Raw genomic sequence first — 20,371 nt, forward strand, 5'->3', positions numbered from 1 at the left:
GTACTGGCCAATGAGGAAGAAGATATCGGAGCATGGATCGCTCGGTCCCCCTCTTCACCGCCCACCTCTACTGTCTGCGAGCCCGGGGAACTAGTCTCAAAAAAGTTATTGGACTTGAACGAGAAAGGTGAATTTGTCAGAGTAAACAATGGTAAACAATTGCACAGCCATTAGCCTCGTTAATTCTCTTGAAGCTTATGATTGAAGGATTGTCTTTTCTCTAGCATAAACTTTAACTATATTTGTGAAAATATGTTTTTGGTGAGTTTAAATGTAAGAGGAGATGATGGCAAAGGACAATTTTTGAGTCCTGTCTCCACTTCTACCCCACCCCCCCAGCCACGTTTCAACTCTACATTCGGAAAAAAAAAAAAACAAACTAACAAAATTGCCTTTCAAATAGACAGCTGCTTCTACTTGTATCCTCCCATAATAAGCTGCTTGAGGGCAGGAACTATTCAGTTTTGTCATGGAATCCCCAAAGCCTGACAAATAGTAGAATTTGAAAAAATACTTATTAATTGACGAATTAATTCCAGCTCCTCCAATATTCTCCAGACGACCCATTGCCTCTCCCTCACCACCCTCCAATCTTTCCATTTTCCCTTTCTACTGTCTTTTCTCTTTTTACCTGGGAATAGTTACCTTAAGTTATCATTTTCCCATGTCTCTCCTCCCTTTCATAATCCAACTCCTAGAAAAAGAAAACCTGTCTGCTGTCTTTGCCTCCATTTCCTTTTCTGATCTCTTCACAAATAAAACTGCTCTTTCCAGTTACTACTGATCTTAATGGCCAAATCCAACAGATTTTTTCAATCCTCATTTTTTAGCCTCTCTGTAGCATTTAATGATGTTGCTTACCCTCTCCTATATACTTTCTTCTCTTTGAATGTTTGACATTGCTTGTTTTTGACTCTCCTACTCCTCTAACCACCCCTAACCTTAACTCAAATCCTATCCTCAACACTAACACTAACTCAGTGACTACATCAGTTCCCAAAGATTCAATTAGAAGTTCAGTATAAATACTCCCAGATCTATATATCCAATTCTAGTCTCTCTGGAGTACCAACCATCCTTCACAAATTACTCTTGGGCATATTCAACTGAGAGTGTCACAGGCATCTCAAATTTCTGTTGGCATCTCAAATGTTAATTAGCTGCTCCTCTCCAATATTATCCTAAATTTCCCATTTCTTTCTAAAGCATTGCCATCTTTCCAGTGATTCTGGTTCAAAACCTCAGAATCATCTTTTACTTTTACATCCACAATACAGTTCAATTTCTCATCGCTTTTTACATGGATCTTTGCCACTGTCTCTTAATTGGTTCCTTTTCCTCTTCTTTGTCTTTTCCAATCTACCCTGATATTCCTAAAACTTGGAAACACAGTCCCTTCTTACAAAAAATCTCTTAAGACTATTGTTTCTAAGATAAAATATAGGCTAGTTTACTTATTCTTCACATGACACTATTTCATTTTTAACTTTGTATCCAAAGTTCCTAGCATAGCTCCTGGCATAGGAGAAGTGCTTAATGAATACATATTAATTGATTGACTTATATTCTTTTGTAAAAATAAGTTAATTTATTTAATTAATTAATTTAGAATATTTTCCATGATTCCACGATTCATGTTCTTTCCATCCACTCTTCTCACTCCCCTTCCATAGCCAAAGAGCAATTCTGCTGGGTTTTACATATGTCAAATAGGTCAAGACCTATTTCCATATTATTATTTGCACTAGGGTGATCATTTAGAGGATTGACTTTTTTCTTGCAAGGTTGATAATGCAAGTTTTAGTAGTCTCATTTTAAAGAACTAAAAAATAGAATCTCAAAGAGGTTTTGACTCATTGCTACTTAGCTATTAAGTATGGACTTCAGATAAGAATCTCATGTCTCTTGATTCCAGGTCCTATACTTTTTCTAAAATGCTATACCATCTCTTTCCTTATTCTCCAAATGTGGGTAATTTGGGCAGTGAAGGTGTTTTCAAGGATTACTTATTGTCTCTCATGCTTCCACCATTGCTACTAGTTCTGAGAACTGGTACTCTGCCTCTAAAATCCTATTATCATTAGAATCTGGGAATCTGATGACCCATGTACATGAAATGGCATCATGCAGAGTGGGACATGATCTTTTCCTGACAAGATTTGTGATTGTGACCATTTAGAAGGTAATGAATTTTTAATTTAACTGCATAATCATATAAGGGAAATCTTTTTTATTTTGGATTTTCTGATAACTTTTTAATATCACTTGCCAATTGATTCATATACCTCAGCCATGCATCCCTAAGTGATCCCTTTTTTTTAAATCACCCTTTTAAAGGGGGGAATGTAAAAAATATCATTATTTAAATTGCAAAGTTTAAACTTCTTTTGAGAAGAATTTTAGGTAAAGAAGATGCTACCTCTCTGAATCCAGAACTGAACTGTTGGAGAAGCCACCATGAAGAAGCCTCCAGACCACAAGTTGCACAAAATTGAACTTTGGGTGTGGTTGATTGAACATTTATTTGTATCTGTACTTTCATGCCAAAGGGGACTGCCCCCTAATGGTCTTTTTGTCAATGCGTTCAGCAATTATTGGTTTTGTTCTTTTGTTTCTCTTATCCTCAAATTATTGTAATCTTTAAATTGATTATGTTTTCATGATCCTTTGGAAAAAAATTAATTTTTTTCAAACGATAAAATGGGGGAATGTAAAAAATAGACTCGAATACAGGACTACAATCTCCATGAGCCTTTGCTCCACTTCCCCAGAATGCCTTGTAATCTCACCTGGGCCAAGATCGAGAAGGTATTTAAGCTGATTGAAAGGCTTTTTGGCTCTCTTGGCTCTTGGACTTCTGTTTTGGGGCAGGCCTGGTTTTTTTTCCATAATGTAGGTGAGGTTGTGTCTAGGCCACTCTATGGCCTGGACACGTGTTTCTTATCCTGTATTTTCTTTAATCCTTAATCTTCAATAAACCTCTAAAAAATATAATACTCCTTGCAGAGAGAAACTAATTTCTACCTGCCTCAGATGCCTCAGTCTCCCCAGTCTCCCCTAAATTTTAATCTTTACAAATGGAGTTATTATTTATGATGCAATTTGTTGCATTATTGGATATTTATTTGTTTGGTAGTCTCTAATCATGATATCTGATTTTAGCTTGAGATTCTCAACTTCTACTTCCTAACCTTACCTTTAAATTGCTGGCTCTACTTTAAGCACTGTATGCTTGGCTTAGAAAAATAAACAGGAGATGTGTTACTATCACAAAAAAAGGAAATTCTCTTTTTATATCTCCTTTCCTGTTCCTACTAAATATATCCTAGAGTACATATCATTCCTATTTCTCCTAACTGGATCAGAATTTCATCTCAAGGAGTTTTGGGGCTAGGTGAGGTATAGACAGGGTTAATCAAGAAAATTCCATGATCAGACTGATGAGTTTCCCTAGAAACTCTAAGCATGAGTGTACTGGAATCTGGTCTTCTACCAAGAGAAAGGGGAAAAGAGAATGGATCACACATGTGACCCCAGAAATCAGAAGAGTAGCAAGGGACCAAAGTCACAATAAAAGGTGGCAAGGAATCCACTTGTGTTCAAGATTTATTAGAACAATGTGGGTCTGAAAAGGTGGAAATTTGACTATCTAGCACTCCAAAGTATTTTTCCTTCTGAGAGAGTCCCATCCAGCATCATCAGGTTAGATATGAATCACTATGATGTGAAAAGGAAGATTCACTGGAATTTTGGAGTTTTTGTCATTTGAGTGACTCTAAATTTGTTTCTTTTGAAGGAATTCAGTTATGGAATGGTGCTATAAGTTTGGAAGACTGCATGCATTTTTGTATAAAATAGATTTATTAGAATGTCAGAGGACCTCCTACTAGCAACCACAAGTTCATTTCCCTTCTAAAGAGAATCTGAATCAAAGGCTGATGCGAGAACCTTGTGGAATATGGGACTCCTTGGGGAGAGAAAGGATTGCATTGATTATATGTGGGCTAGTATAAGTCCTATTGATTCTTTTCACTTTCTGTTGGGTAGGCTAAAGATTGCCCTATACCCAGTACCTTAATTATTAAACTGAATACTATTTAAAATTTATAGTATCTTTTTTTTAGTAACTTTTATGAAAACCTAAACAACTTATATTTTGATACATCCTACAGAAAACTCTGGTCAGAGGAATAATGAGCCACAGTGAAAAGCTAAAGGAAATTTAGGGCCACCTCCAATATTAGACCTGATCTCTGTAAATTTAGAATCCAATTGTTCTGAGCCAAAGGCTATATATATTTGTCTGTGGTTTTTTTTGGAGTAATCATTATATTTCTCAATTTCCAGAAGGGAAGCACCACAGTAGCTGACTGCTACTTTAAACTTCACCTGTAGTGATCTTATAAAAATGTTACAGATTCCCAAACTCTAATATTTTGAGGTTCCATCCAGTTTTCTATACCATCAAAAAACATTCTCCAGGCAGTTATTTCCACTTGGCCTCAACCAGAGACACTGGAAAAATAGCATGTTACTCTAGCAAAATGGTGAAGATATGAGACTTGGGCCCTCTTTTTTATTTATGATTTGTTGTGGACCACTATGAGACTCTGTTCAGCTCAATTCATCTGTCTTTCTAACAAGTTGTTCACTTACAATCAAGTAGGGTCACCAAATAACTAAAAAACAGACAATGAAACAAACAAAAAAATGCATATACCCTGATACATCATTAAGAAGTTACTCATTTCCTAGCTGTGTGACCCTGGGCAAGTCACTTAACCCCAACTGCCTAACTCTTACCATTCCTCTGCCTTGGAACCAATACTTGTATTAATTCTAAGATAGAAGGTAAAGGTTATAAAAATTACTCACTAAGTTGGTTAAATATCAGCCATGGGCAATCCTAAAATGAAGTTCTATCTGTGAAGTAGTTATGGAGGAAATTATCATCATCTACAAAAATGGACTATTGAAAATTATGTACAGGAAAGCTCAAGATCACTTGAAGCTGGGACAATGAAGGAAATGGAATCCAGGGCTCCTTATTCTAAAATATAGGGTGCAGCTGTGCATATAATCCATGTATTACATCTGCTCCCCTTAGAAAGTATGATTCAAATAACAGCTAGTAAAGCAGTACAAACATGGGGCAAAAAGGACAAGACATACAATCCCTGTCTGTCCATGATTACCTTTTACCTGCCTTACTTCTTAGCTCTGATTTCTGATCTTTCTGCCCCAAATACTCTTTATTATTGGGAAGCCAAAGTTAGTATGGAGACTGCCCTTTAGCCCACCCCCTACTGCAAGTTAGGCTTAGTTGTGCCATAGAGAGATTATGGGTACCATAACCAGAAAAAGTGAGGGGCAGGATTTGAACCAGATCCTGTCTATGAGCCTAAAATTCTACCTACTATGCCAGCCACTTCAAACAGAAGTCTGAAAATAATTACCTTCATTAATATTTAATTATATAATTTAAATCCATATAAGCATCCTCAAAATAACTAATAATTATTTCCCCCTGGATATCTGAATTTATACAACCCCCATCCTGAAACTGGCCCTCAACTCCTCTTTTCTTCATTGTTTTGGGGGAATTAGTGCCTTCACGGAATCTCTAAAGCTTGTAAGGGGCCACAAAGACCATTCTGTTTCTTCTAAAAGGGCTGAAAAAGCTTCTTCTGCATCTGGAATAAGAGGCTCTTGGTTATGGAGTATCCAGGGGTATGTCCTCATCGCAGGGTCCTTGTGTCCAGGACCGGGTTATAGTCTAGAGCAAGGAATAGCAAAAAATATGAAATTCTTAACATGCATAAGACCCATCACACTTTTCCTGGAATTTCCCTGCAAATAGTTCAAGTTATCCCCTCTAGACTAATCCATAAAGCCAAGATCCTACAGTCATCGACAGGCCCTAGTTCTATGAGAGTTAGGTCCCATACCACCAGCAATACCTTTAGATAGGGCAGATAATAAACACCAAAATAACTTTGGTTTTGGAGAAAGCAAGAGGATTTAGTGGGCTAAGGCTTCAAAGTTAAGTTTTATTTTGGTAATTGGTATGGATCAGAGATTTAGAGTTATAAGGGATTTTGGTGATTATCTTGTCCAGTTGTCTTATCTATAGATAGATAATATAGATAGATAGAAGAAATTGAGGCTCATAGAGGAACCCCAGGTCACATAGGTAATAAGTAGGAAGAGCAGGGTTTTGAACTCTGACAATGAGTCCTCTTTCCACTAACCATATTACCTCCATTACTTTTCTCCCACTGTACTTCCATACTCTTTCTTATCTTTTCCCCTTTAAATCATAAACTCTGAGAACAGAAACTATATCCTATTCATATTCATATTTCCATAGCATTACCCAGATTAGGAATTCAGTGAATACTTGATGAACATACAGCTATGTTGAGCTGAAACTGCTCCTGAAGTGTTTGCAAGTGAAAGTATGTACAGACAGGCTAGGAATGACAGTCCTGCAAAAACTGTTCAATTCTTTATGATAGCCTGCTGCGTAAGTGGGTTGAATATTTTCTCCCTTTTTACCCTCCTCCAATCATTTTTTTAAACCCTTACCTTCCATCTTAAAATCAGTACTGTTGTGTATTGGTTCTAAGGCAGAAGAGTGGTATGGGCTAGGCAATGGGGGTCAAGTGACTTGCCCAGGGTCACACAGCTGGGAAGTGTCTGAAACCAGATTTGAACCTAGGACCCTCCTGTCTCTAAGCCTGGCTCTCAACCACAGAGCTACCCAGCTGCCCCCCTCCTCCAGTCTTATATATTCTCTTAAATTGCTTAGTGAACCTTTCATTCATTCATAGTTAGTACAAAACGTAATGAGCCCAGCCTAGATCAAAATAGCATCAATCACAGATAAATAGGGTTTGATGAAATTTTTCTGTATGAGCTTAAGCATCAGGAATTTAGTCTCTTGAATACAAGAACTTACAGGTGCAAGAACTCCTTGGGGTTCCCAGATGTGCTGATGTTCATATCCTGTTCCTCCATGAAACCTGAAGACCACACAACAAGATGTGGAGTTATTTATTTACTTTTATTTTTTTGTTTTGGCTCCAGAACCAAGTATTACACCTTGACTGTAATAGATACTTAATACATGCTGGGATTGGATTGGATTTAGCAGTCAAAGACTAGGCCACTCTAGAGATGTAATTGAAATGTGAATAAGAAGTAGCAAAGATCCTTTGGGCACTTGATTTTTTTTGTTGCATAAAATGATTTGGAGAATACCTTATATGTTATGCTCACCAGAAAATCAAATATAGAAATGGACCACTTTTGGGCTCATAAGAGTAGCACATTACTCCCCCTCACGTACTTTATGGACCAGACAGATTGGCCTCCTTTCTATCCTCATACATGCCATTTTCCTATCTCTGTTCATAATATTCCATCTCACATATCTATGCATTTGTAAAGCCTATTATTCCTCCGGCCTGAAATGTATTTCTTTCTCATATGCACTTCTTGGAATTCCTGGCTTCCTTTAAAACCCAGGAAAAGTTGTACTTCCTCTATAAGGCCTTTCTGAGCATCCTGGTAATTGGTAACATGTAGATATGACTATATTGAGCTGAAACCACTCATGAAATGTTTGCAAGTGAAAGAATCTGCAGACAAACTGTGCATGATAGTTCTGAAAAACTTGCTATATATCTTCTCCTAGTAACACTCCAACAAAATTGAGAGGGAGCATGGAGTAGTAGATAGAAAGCTGGTCTTGTCAAGAAGATGAGTTCAAGTCACACATACTGTTGGTGTAATCTTGGGCAACTCATTTCGTCTCTGTATCCAAGGCAACTCTAAGACTAGGTCATTGAGAAAGTTCTAGCTTCCATTGGTAGAGGAAGTTTCCTCCCTATAGCAATGAAATCATAGATTCAGTCTTTAGCTTTACTCATGATTTCTTCTTCCAGACACTCTCTTGACCATCTCTAAGAAGCAACCTCTCTTCTTTGATGTTCACAGGTATCTAAATTTATTGACCAGTCTATATCCTTGTGGCTGTTATCTGTAGAAACCTCAGGTCTTTCTCTTTTCTTACTCAGTGAGTTCAGTGCCTTGCTCAAAATCTTCTCCCCAACTCTTATCCCCATACTAGGGGACTTCCACATCCACACTGATACTCCATCAAATACCCTGATTTCCCAGTTTCTCAATCTGCTCACTTCCTATGACCTACCTTTCTACTCCACCTTGATTACACACAGAGATGGACATATTCTTGACCGTACCATTTCCCATAGGTCAATATTCATAAACTCTGAAATTCTCTTATCTAATCCTAATCTTTCATCATTCCACCTTTCGTAATGCTTTAGGACTCCTAAACCTGGTTTTAATCTTCATTATGAGTTCTATTCCCTCCACTCCTCAATTCTTTTCTAGGCCATCATGCCTAAACTGGCTATTCTAGCCTTCCTTCTCTGCCTTCATCCATGGATAAGCCAGTTCAAAGGTATACTTTCCTCCATCCTCAATTTCCTCATCCCTTTCTCTTATCAATGATCATGCGTTGTTTTATTTTTAAATATTTTTTCATGTTTACATGATTCATTTTCTTTTCCTCCCCTCTTCTCTCCCCACTCCCAGAACTGACAAACAAATGTTGTCACTTGATATCTACTTCCATATTATTATATCATTCTTCCTTATATTTGTCCTGTTCCAAGTGAGTAGGATAATTTGTGAAGCACTAGTCAGGGATGTGTTAATAGTGTAAATAGTTTTATAGCCTTTTAATTGGTCTCTTTGCCTCAAATGTCTACTTTCTTTGTTGCTTCATTTTCTATATAGCTGCCAAAATTATTTTCCGAAAGCACAGATATGATTGAGTCACTCCTCAATAAATTCTAGTGGTTCCCAGTGTCTTACAGGATTAAATCCAAATATTCTTTCCCTTCAAACATTCTACATGTCAGACAAACTGGGATTCTTGTGGTTCTCCACACATGATACACCATCTCCCATCCCATGTTTGTGCAGTTACTATTCTTTTTACTTGGAGAATGCATTGCTTAATTACTTCTACCTCTTAGAATTCCCAATTTCCCTTAAAACTGCTCTCGAATGTCACCTTGAAGCCTTTCATGGATTCTTCCAGTTTCTAGTGCCTTTTGCAGCAAATTACTCTATTTATTTTATATCTTCTCTGTATACCCTTTTACATGTACCCTCATTAGAAAGTTAATTCCTTGAAAGCAGAGGATGTTTCATTTTTGCCTATGTATCCCAGTTACCTAGTTAGTTCTAATAGACTCTTACTAAGTGTATGTTGTTTGGCTGAATGAATCAAAGTTGCTCTTAAAGAGAGATTTTTGTTTCCTCCAGGAAATTCTATTTCTAAAATGTAAATGTATCTCTCCTAATGACATTTTTTACATTCAACTTTGTATTAGAGTTATATTGTTTGGAGAGGGTTCAGGGCATGAAAAACACACTTGGTCTGCTTCACAGTTTTTCCAAGAGTCAACTCTACTTTTTGGTTATTTTCAGGTTAAGTTTTTTTGCTTACAGCGGATCTCAGAGGCTGATGCTGCTTTTGAAAAAAATGTCTCATCTTCTTTTTCTGAGTACTCCTCCATCTAGAAAATACAAGCAAATACTCCAAATTCAATTTTCCTGGACATACTAGTCACTGACTATTTTATTAGGGCAGCAGACCAAAAGAAATGATCTTTTCCAAAGTGGTAGATAACACCCTCTAACGCCTTTGATTGATTCAAGGAAGACTACAGACCCTGTTCATAATCAATTCTAATTGGCTAATTCAAATACAAAAATGTTCTTACTTATGACTTTTCAGGGAGGTTGAGATAATCAGTTGAACCTCACTCTTATATGCCCATCATTAAAAATGACATCGACACTACCATGTAGTCTTTTACCATTTGGGCTGGGCTTTTACTAGCCATCAAAAATAATATGCCAATTCCCATCTCCATGTTTTCAATCATGCTCCCCCCCCCCCCGCTTGGAATGCTTTTCCTTCTTCCTGCCATCTATATAAATACTACCTATGCTCCAGCTTACATTCCACCTCTTCCATAAAGACTTTCAGACCTTGATGCATTCATTTCCATCTGAACTTTTGTAGCATTTTAAGCATATACCACACAATTGAGCATTTAATGATTTTTTTACAAAAATAGTAGAATCTGAACCTATAATTACATCTGTATGGCAAACTTATTTGTAACTTATGGTCATAGTGCACTGCAAGGTTTAATGACTTGCCTTTGGCCATAGAAAGAGTATATTGCAGAGAAAGTACTTAAATCCCTGTCTTCCTGGCTCACAGGCTAGCCTTACTATTCAGTGATGTGCTAATAAGTGCTTAACAATTGTCTCTCTCAGATTAAAAAAAAGGTGAGCCTGATATATTTTAAAGTTTAATCTAAATTATTTCATTTTCTCCATCACTTTCTTAAGTCTAGACAGTCAACAAAGCAATACATAAAGTTTTAATTGTAGTATTTGCTGATTTATGAGGTGTGAAATTTTTAAATTGGTTCTTATGAACTGGTTTGAACTAATGCCAGGGTGCCCTTGCTATTATCTAATTTATTCCAGAAATCATAAACTATCCATTGGTAAGTACTGAAGAAGTCATTGTGTCCAAATCCTACCTGAAACATGAGCTCCTTCTATAACTGCAGTTCTCACACTTTTTGGTCTCAGGATCCCTTTATGCTTTTTAAATTATTGAGGACTAAAGAGCTTATGATTTTGTAGTTACATCTGTTGGTATTTACCACATTACAAATAAAAAGTGGTAAATTCTGAAATTTATTATCTCAGTTCAAATAAGAATAATTCCATGTAACACAAATAGCATTCTAATAAGTAATAAGTATGTTTCCAAAACAAAAAATAGTGAAAAGAGTGACATTGTTTATACATTTTCACAAATCTCTTTAATGTCTAACTTAAGTAAAAAACACTTGGATTCTCATATCAACCTTGGCGCTCAATCTATTGTGTTATATTTTTTTGGTTGAGATATATAAAAGAATTCCCAACTCACACAGATATATTATTAGAAAAGGGAGGAGTGTCCATTGCATTATTATGACAATACTTTCAACCATCTGGAAGAAAGCATCTGGAGGATCCATAGAGGGCTGTAGATGATAATTTGAGGACCATTAACTCTACAACATCCTGAGGATGTGTTTATGTACTGAAGATACATTTTTGTGGTTTTTGAACACTTTTGGTGATGAAACACTTACCACTTCATAAGGTAACTCATTCCATTACTGTACAGTTTTAATTATTAGGACACTCTTCCTTATGTTGATATATATCCTCCTCCTAGTTTCCAATCACATGCAATAGTCTTATTTGCCTGATTAGAGTCAAATCAAGCAGTCAACAAGCATTTACTAATCACCTGCTACATACCAGATAATGTAAGCTCTTGAGAAAAGGAACCTTCTCCCCCAAAGCCTACCATGATTTGACATAAAGTAATCAAACATTAAATAGGGTTATAAATATTTGTTGATGTTAATAGTGAGTGGCTCTAAATAATTTAAGCCTCTGGCAGTTATTTAACCTATGATATTGTTTTCTTTTACTTTCAAAATATTAATCAATTAAAAGATGAATAGTAACAAGTGATGATCACATGATTTCACTGATGGACAACTCATTCACATTTAGTATAGTTTTATGATACTATGGCAAAATTATTGTTGAATAAAAATAGGGCTAATTCTGCAATTCCCCAAGTCTCTTTTCTTCTGACTAAACATCTTCAGTTCTGAAGCATTAAGTCATGCAAGCCTACTTACCAGGAGATTGTACACTTTGCCATAAAATTGTGGGAAGTTGATTTCTCCCTCAGGTTGAAGATTCTTTAGTAATTCCTTAAGTGGCTCTGAGTGGAGGAATGAAGAGCAATCCCTAAGCACAATTCTAGAACTCTGAAAGAAGTAGAATCACTGTGTTAGGGAATTCAACAACCTAGTTACTGAAAGCAGTATGTTACGCAATTTTGCATCTATGATAATGTTCATTCAATCTATCAGCAAGCATTTATTGAGCCCTCATTATATGTCAGGCATGGGGCTAAATTCTGGAGAAGCAAAGACGTGCAAAACATAAAAAAAACAATACTTTTCTCTAGGAGGTTAACACATAAATTGATACAATCCATATTATCCATCCTCCACCCAGCTACAAAAGGGGTATTCCTTTTTTTTTTTAATCAGTAAAGCTTTGGCAATGCTTAGTTACTGTCAAAATTTATTTTAAAAAGTTGATCAGTGGAAAAGGTTTCATCAACAAGATCCAAAAGGAATATTTAAAAAATATAACTGACCACATTATTCTCTCACTTAAAATATTCTAGGAGATCCTTGTTGTCTAGAGGGTAAAGTATAAGTATCTTTTACATTTCAATCTCTTCAATATTTATCTCCAGAGTACTTTTCTTGTCTTATGCCATATTCTATATTCTAGCCAAACTGGTCTCCTTGCTATTCCATGTACATGGCATTCTATCCCTTGTCTCTTTCTTTTTGCACTATTTCCTTTGCCTGGAATATGTCATCCTCACAACTACCTCTTGGAATCTTCAGGTCTTTTCATGACTAGGTTCTTAGAGGAGATCTTTTCTGATACCAACACATCCTCCCCTCTCTCCCATAAAAACTTGGTATATATTTTATGTGTACTTACATGTATTCATTTAATTTCCCCCAAGTAAAATAAGCTTCTGGAGGCCAGGGTTATTTAATTCTTGCTTTTATGTGCCAATTGGTAGGCAATGCCTATTCACAGATTGAGAGGAAAAAGACTTGAAGTCAAGAGAAACCTAGTTTTTATGGTCCTCAATAAAAAGAAGCCTAGTCCTGAATAGCTGAGCCTGGCTATCCATTTCCAACAACATCCAGTTGTTCTTACTTTGACTACTCGGGGGTCATTGTCTTTAAGAAGGATCAGAAGTGAACCCAAGCTTTTCTCTACTTGATCCACAAACACAGGCTTTTTATTGGCAAAAGAAAGCAGGAGTCCATACAGAGTGACAGCAGCCAGACGTATGGTGGTCACCTCCTATGGAAACAAGATGGAGCAAAGACAATAATTAGTAGTGAAAACTGTCTCAGCTAGTATAATAATCCAGAAGTATGATGTCTATGCAGCAAAGATATCATAGAATAGACTAGGGTTGGTGAACCTTTTCCCAATTCAAGTGCTCAGAGGGCAAATTTAAGCTGTCCATAAGCCCCTCTCCCCTTCCCATTACCAGAGAGAGTTGAGGGAGAAAGTGTTTGCTTTGGGCAGCTGGACATAGGGGCAGGGCAAGCAAAAAATGTTCTGGGGTGTTGGGAAGAGGGGGAACGGAGCAACTCCTGGAGTGCCAGCTCTGCATACATGCCACAGCTTCACTGACATGGGCATAGACTTATCCCACAGTGGAGAAACATAGAAAGTTACTTGCTACTTGGAGCAAACTTTCAGCACATTTACACTCTTAGATTGTAATCCTGAAATTGGGATTCTAAATAATATCTGGTTCTGTATTCCCAGTCTAGAACAGTTCTGTGCACACAATAGGTACTTAATAAAAATTTAAAGATTTTAAATAGAATCAAACTGGCTATATTTAATTAGTCTTTTTCGAGAGAAAAGAAAGCATGGCTTGATTGATTTGAGAGTTGCTGGAGAAAGGAAGATTTGGGTTCTTTTCCTACCACTGGCACATCCTGGTTGTGTGACTTTTGACCTCCCAATATCATAAAAAGGCGACTCCAAGATAACTTGAAGATCAAGGGCTGATCTAGACTGGTAGAGGGATTTGCCTAACTGGGAATTCTGCTTACCAATGAAAGTTCTGGTCAAATTAAATGAAAAAAACAAACTTTTTTGAGGGAAATTTTCTTAAGAATCTGCAATAGATAGAATAGCCCAGCATTAAAACATCAAGTCCACATTCTTCTGCTTGACACTGAAAGCCTCCCACCAATTTACGACTCCCTAGGAGAATTTCTCAGATATGTCCAGAGGAGCAATCTCCACTTGGGCCATTGCCTTCCACTCTCTCTCCAATAGAAAACTTTGCTCTGCAGTTGCAACCTCCTGGACTTTTAGAGGCCAGAATGGATCTTACATTGCTGGGTGCCAGGCCACAGTACTTCTCAGACATCTCTAGGCCATACCATCATGTGTATGCCCCACCCCATCCCAAATTCTAGTTTTCTTTATGTTTTATGTGTTAGTTATCTTCCTTCATTAGAATTTATATCTTTGAGAGCAGATACCATCTACCATAAATTTTATTTGCATACTTAGCACTAAGTACAGTGACTGGCACATTGCTCTTTAGTCATGCCCAACTTTTTGCAATCCTTTTTGTGGGGGGGGGGGGTTTCTTGGCAAAGACACTGGAATAGTTTGCCATTTCCTTCTCCAGCTCATTTTACAGATGAGAAACTGAAGCAAACAGGCTTAAGTAACCTGTCCAGGGTCACAAAACTAGAGTCTTCCTGACTCCAACCCCAGTACTCTATTCATTGCACCACTTGGCTCAGCCTAGTACCCAGTAACTACTTAATAAATGTGTTCTCATTTTCTCTCTCTGTCTCTGTCTCTGTCTCTGTCTCTGTCTCTGTCTCTGTCTCTGTCTCTGTATATCTCTCTCTCCTCCATCCTTTCTCTCTGTCTGTCTGTCTCTGTCTCTCTATCTCTATCTCTCTCTCTCTGTTTGTCTCCACTAAATCATGTCACCTGCCAATAATAATATGAATAGTTAGAAGATTTCCTTGGGGAGTAGACATTTATACTCCTATAGGGGTGGGTGTAGGGTGATACTTAAAGGTAAGGTGGATACTTAAGGAAAATGGATCAGGAAGGAACATTCACATTTCTAAATTTATCCTTTCATCTTTCAGGATGCATCAGTAACTAATGCAAGAGGAAGACTGGAAAGGAATTCCCAAAGCAGCAAGCCAACCCAACCATGATAATCCAGGATTTTCCCAGGACCTTAATTTTTTTTTTTAATTTGTTTTGTTTGTCTTGTGTGTATTCTCTTGACCAAATCTTACTATTTCCATTTCTGCAAGGGAAAACCACCTAGAGCTATATTAGTGAACCTATGGCATTCATGCTGGAAGGGGACTGCTCCCTTCCCCTCTCCACAAGCCTGAGGATATTTCTCTGCCCAGCAGCCCAATGGGAACCCTTCTTCCCTCCTTTATTTGGGGTAACACAAGGGACTCACATACAGCATGATGGTTACATTTTGGGCATTCAGTCTCTAAAAGGTTCACCATTACTGACCTAGAGGTTCAAGAATGTATAATCATAAGGTAATGATTAATGGGCAGCTAGGTGACACAGTGGGTAGAATGCCAGGCCTGGAGTTGAGAGGTACTGGGTTCAAATATGACCTTAGACATTTCTTAGCTTTGTGACCCTGGGCAAGTCACTTAACTTCAATTGCCAAGCCCTTAATGCTCTTTTTGCCTTAGAATCAATTGATTCTAAAATAAAAGGTAAGGGTTAACCACCACCCCCCAACAAATCTGACTCTAAATTTCTCTTTAGGTAATTCACCTCTTTTTCACTTGAAGTAGTCAGTAAGGGATTCTTTTTTTTTTTTTGGTGGGATGTGGTTTTTTACACTTTATCAATTACCCTGGATTTGCTTTCTACATTATTTTATAAATGTTATATGTTGATGCTTGTCCCTGCAACTGGATTATAAATTATATTATAAGGAACCCATCTTATTTCTGTGGCATCAAAGCATTCCATTTTTTTTGGCATACAATGAGTATAGATTATGGTTGACTGACTAACACCACACGTGCTGCTGAGGGGAGAAGGAACATTGAGAACTGAATTACCATTTACTCAGAAGTCATCAACATGATAATTATTATCATCTTCATTCTCATCCTTATCAAAACTTGGTTTTCTTGTCTCACTTAGTCTAGAAGTACAACAGTCACTCACAACCCAATCCCAGGCCTGATTCAGCACAAAAGCTTTCAATTGCTTCATTGTTTTATGAACTGGGGCAGTTCACAGTTCACTCCTCCACAGGGAGCCTCCATCCCCAGAAGTTCATTGCATTTTGTCTGGTCTTACCGAAGAACCTGCCTGACTCAGCTTAGTCTACCTTAGAATTCTTGAACTCGAATCATCTACCACTGATTCTTTTTTCTCCCCTCCTTCCTCTAGCAGAGTTTGCAGGAATTCATTATCATGACCTGCTACTTAATAATATTATTTGTTGTTTAGTCATGTTTGACTCTTCATGACCCCATTTGGGGTTTTCTTGGCAAAGATCTTGGAGTGGTTTGCCAATTCTTTCTCCACCTCATTTTACAGATGAGGAAACTGAGGCAAACAAGGTGAGGTCATTTGCCCAGGGTCTTGTAGCAGTGCTCTATCCACTGCTCCACCTGTCTTTGTTAAAATATAATAATTTATTTTATTATATATCATTTTGTATTATACTATTTACATAATGCTATTATTAATATAATAATATAGATTATATTATTTTGTGTTCTAACTTATAAAACTTATAATATTATAGTTAATCACAACTATTTTTCCTCAAGGTGATTACATCAGGTTCTTAGTGTAATAAAAGTGGATAAAGTTAGGGCAGGCAGCCAGAGTAAACTAACCTCAGGGAATATGGTTATTTTTTATAAAGTCACAAAATCATTGAACCACAACTCATAAAGGATGAGCAATGAGTGCTTTATACATAAGGAGGCAGATCCTCTGTCTCTGTATACTTACATCCCGCAATAATGCTCTGATCTGGAGAACTAACTGTAGAACAGTGTACCTCTTCAAAGTCTTCAAGTAGGGGACAAATTTTGCAAGCACAATTAATGTTTCTTCAATAATATATGGGTCACAGGCCCAGCACAGAGTTTCTGTAAGGACCTTAAAAATTATCTTCTTGCATTTAGGTGTCTATAAAAGAAAGAAATGTAAATTCATTCCAATGGCACAGGATTTTCTATGTTCTCTCCTTTAAAATTTGAGTCTAAAATCAAAATCTCACTATTGAAATGGAAATTATTTCTCTCCATTTCCTAAAAAAACACTATTTTTTTAAACCTTACCTTCTGTCTTTCAGTCAATATATTTCCAAGTCAGAAGAGTGGTAAGGACTAGGCAATGAGGGTTAAGTGATTTGCACAGGGTCACACAGCTAGGAAGTGTCTGAGGTCAGATTTGAATGCTGAACCTCCCATCTCTATGCCTCTCTCTATGTCTACTGAGCTATCTCACCTCCCTCCCTAATTTTTTTAAGCAGAAATGAAATATTAGGATCATAAGAGTCATTATAAGTAATCTAGTCCAACTCCCTATCCAATGATGAGATCTTTCATCTTTAGAATGTAAGACTTACATTGTAAGTTTTATGACAAGTACTATTTCATTTTAATATTTCTATGCCCAATCATTAGCACAGAGTCTGGAATACAGTAAGTAATCAATACATTAGCACTGACTGAATTATACAATTTCTCGGATAGGTAATCATTCAGATTCTGTTTGAATACTTACAGTGAAGGAGAGCTCAATACTTCACAAGATAGCTTATTCCATTGCTAAATCACTCTAATTTTATTATATAAATCTCAACATCTACCTTTAAATTGCACTTGTTTGGGGAATATGATGGGTATGCGAGCCAGAATAATATTCCTAGTGTAAGGATGATATTAGAAAAGAAGCATTGTTTTTTATTAGTTTAGGGATAAGAAGTAAACTGGCTGGCTTGAGAAAAGAACTGCAGTTTGAAGCAGAGCTGAGAGAGTGTGTTAATTTCAGATGTGACAGTTATAACTGTTTTTCTATGTCAATTACTATCTCTGGCAGTTGGGAGTTGGTATCTGGCAGTTGGCAGAGACACACACTCAGAGACTCTCTCTCAGGGCTAGAGGAGGTAACATCTTTGCCTCTCTCTCTCTGAGGGAAAGACCTGAAGTAACTCAGTGTTTTCCTTTCCCAATTTGGGAAACACTATTGAATATCTATTATGTTTTTTATAAATTGTTTAACTCTGAGAAGACCAAAGAAAAAAACTTGGTCTTTGGTTTGGACTCTGAGTCTCTTAAGACTCAGAGTCCTAAATGGATTTTTGTTGAGACTCAACCAGCTAGCCTTTGCTATTTTATAATTTGAAGGTGAAGTTAAGATTTATAAGGATAATAGTAGTAGTTTTTATTTAGATAGTATAAATTTGGGTTAGTCAGATCAGGGAGGATTAGTGTAGCCTGTGAATCAAAGGAGAAGCAGTTCCTTGCAGAACCTGGGAGTTTATTTGGGTGGATTTAGAATCCCTTAGAATTAGAAATCTTTATTTATCCTTATATATTTCAATAAATACTTTATTTTCATAATACGATTCTTTTTAGCATCCTTGCACCTGGCCCTGAAGGGAAGTTCACATTTGAGCTTCACTTCATCACTGAGGATACGTTTGATTATCTCCATCAAAAGTATCCAAACCATTTTGAACAGTTTTGAACCTATATTTGAACAGTTTTTCCATCTAAATATTTTATTTTTATAACTTGCCAATTTTATTTTTTATACTATGCAGCCAGGTGGCAAAGGGAAAAGAATACTAGGCTTGGAGCTGTCAGGAAGTCCTGAACTTAAATCCTGTTTCAAAAAAAATTTTTTTTATTTGTAAGACCTTGAGCAAATCTCTTTGCCTGTTTGCTTCAGTTTCATCTTCTGTTAATGGAAGTAATAAAGCATTTATCTCATGAAGTTATCAGATGAAGGATAAACTGAGATAACATGTAAATCTCTGCAAATTTAAAGTACTATGTAAATGCTAGCTATTGTTATTATTCCTTCTCAGTTAGGTAGGGCAATAGAGTGTTAGGTCTCTGGTCAAGAAGACTCATCTTCCTGAGTTCAAATGTGGCATTGGACACTAAATGTGAAACCTTGCACAAGTCACTACATCCCATTTGCCTTAGTTTCCTCATCTGTAAAATGATCTGGAGAAGTACATGGCAAATCACTCTAGTATCTTTGTCAAGAAAACCCCAAATTGGGCCAAGAGGAGTCAGACATGACTGAAACAAGTCAACAATATCAACAATCATTATTACACCTACTTAAAAGCAGGGCTATCCAGATGGTGTATGTAATGTAGATTTTACAATAGACTAGCTTCCCAAGGGTTCCCATGTGTAACTAACTTAAAAGGTGGTATCTGGTTCTGGGTTTAGACCTGGTACAGGCATACCATAGACTCAAGAATATTTAAGTATGGCTCAGATTAAAAAAAGCATATCAGTTGGGACACTACTGAAAGTTGGGACTCTGAAAGATAAAAGAAGATATGGAAATGAAAAGCTGGCATTGGAAATGGTATTAAAAAATCAAGCTTTCCTTTCTTCCCTCTTTACTATCACTTAAGATAGCATAATGACATTCTTCTTATAAGGACGGGTTGGAATTTTGCTGCCCTAAAACTGAAGGGAAAGCAGAAAATTTAATTTAAACTATATAATTGCTATAAAATAAAATTAAGCTATAAAAATGGACTTTATGAAAGACAGCAGGTATGATTTGGTAAGAACAACAAAATTAGAGGTGTCCAGATTGGTGATAATACTACTTCCACTAAATATGTGGATGCTCAGAATATGAGCAATAAACAAAAGAAGTTGTCATTTTATATCATCAAAATAGCTATGATTGTGAGAATTTATTTTTTATATAGTGTATTAATTTCTATATATTAGGGAGAATTACTGTGCATTCCTGTCTGGGATCTGGATCAGAGATTCCATTCAGTCTGTCCTTTTTGCCTTTTCTTTGTCCTTTGAAATCCCAAGGAATGTCTTCCTTTTTTATTTTTTAAATTATTATTATTTTTAAATAAACCCTTACCTTCCGTCTTGGAACCTATTGGTTCCAAGGCAGAAGAATGGTAAGGACTAGGCAATGGGGGTTAAATGACTTGCCCAGGGTCACACAGCTGGGAAGTGTCTGAGGTCAGATTTGAACCTAGGACCTCCTGTCTCTAGGCCTAACTCTCAATCCACTGAGCTACCCAGCTACCCCCTGTCTTCCTTTTTAACAGACTTTGAAGTGAACAAGAGTTTTTGTCCTGTGTACATGTTTCCTATGGCGTAGATATGGGGAAGGGTAGATAGACCATCTCTTAATTACCAGTTAAAGGTGTCTTGGGATGATCAAGAAAGGGACTGAAGAATGAGCTCCCAAAAATGTACTTATTAATTTACCTGAGATAGCTCTGGTTGTCTCCAGTTATGAGAGGCAACCATGAAGATCTATATCACTTTATTGGCTTTGATGTTGGCCT

At 36.9% G+C, this 20,371-nt stretch overlaps 1 protein-coding gene across 5 annotated transcripts in view; it reads right to left on the reverse strand.

The window, feature by feature from the left end:
• Positions 1 to 5,449: 5,449 nt before the first annotated feature.
• Positions 5,450 to 20,371, reverse strand: part of LOC103096394 (maestro heat-like repeat-containing protein family member 1) — a 143,553-nt gene continuing 128,631 nt past the window's right edge. For 4 of the 5 annotated variants that reach the window (XM_056818348.1, XM_056818347.1, XM_056818346.1 and 1 more), the window contains 6 exons: positions 16,804 to 16,983; positions 12,946 to 13,095; positions 11,832 to 11,963; positions 9,548 to 9,617; positions 6,962 to 7,025; positions 5,450 to 5,776 (listed from right to left, as the gene is read on the reverse strand). In XM_056818348.1, coding sequence (XP_056674326.1) covers positions 5,770 to 5,776; positions 6,962 to 7,025; positions 9,548 to 9,617; positions 11,832 to 11,963; positions 12,946 to 13,095; positions 16,804 to 16,983 — 603 coding nt within the window. In that variant the 3' untranslated portion in view covers positions 5,450 to 5,769. Of the gene's footprint in view, positions 5,777 to 6,961; positions 7,026 to 9,547; positions 9,618 to 11,831; positions 11,964 to 12,720; positions 12,813 to 12,945; positions 13,096 to 16,803; positions 16,984 to 20,371 lie in introns of those variants that run through there. The other variant, XR_008916557.1, reaches the window with a different exon arrangement.

This window comes from Monodelphis domestica, chromosome 2, assembly GCF_027887165.1.
Source record: "Monodelphis domestica isolate mMonDom1 chromosome 2, mMonDom1.pri, whole genome shotgun sequence".
Lineage (NCBI taxonomy): Eukaryota > Metazoa > Chordata > Mammalia > Didelphimorphia > Didelphidae > Monodelphis > Monodelphis domestica.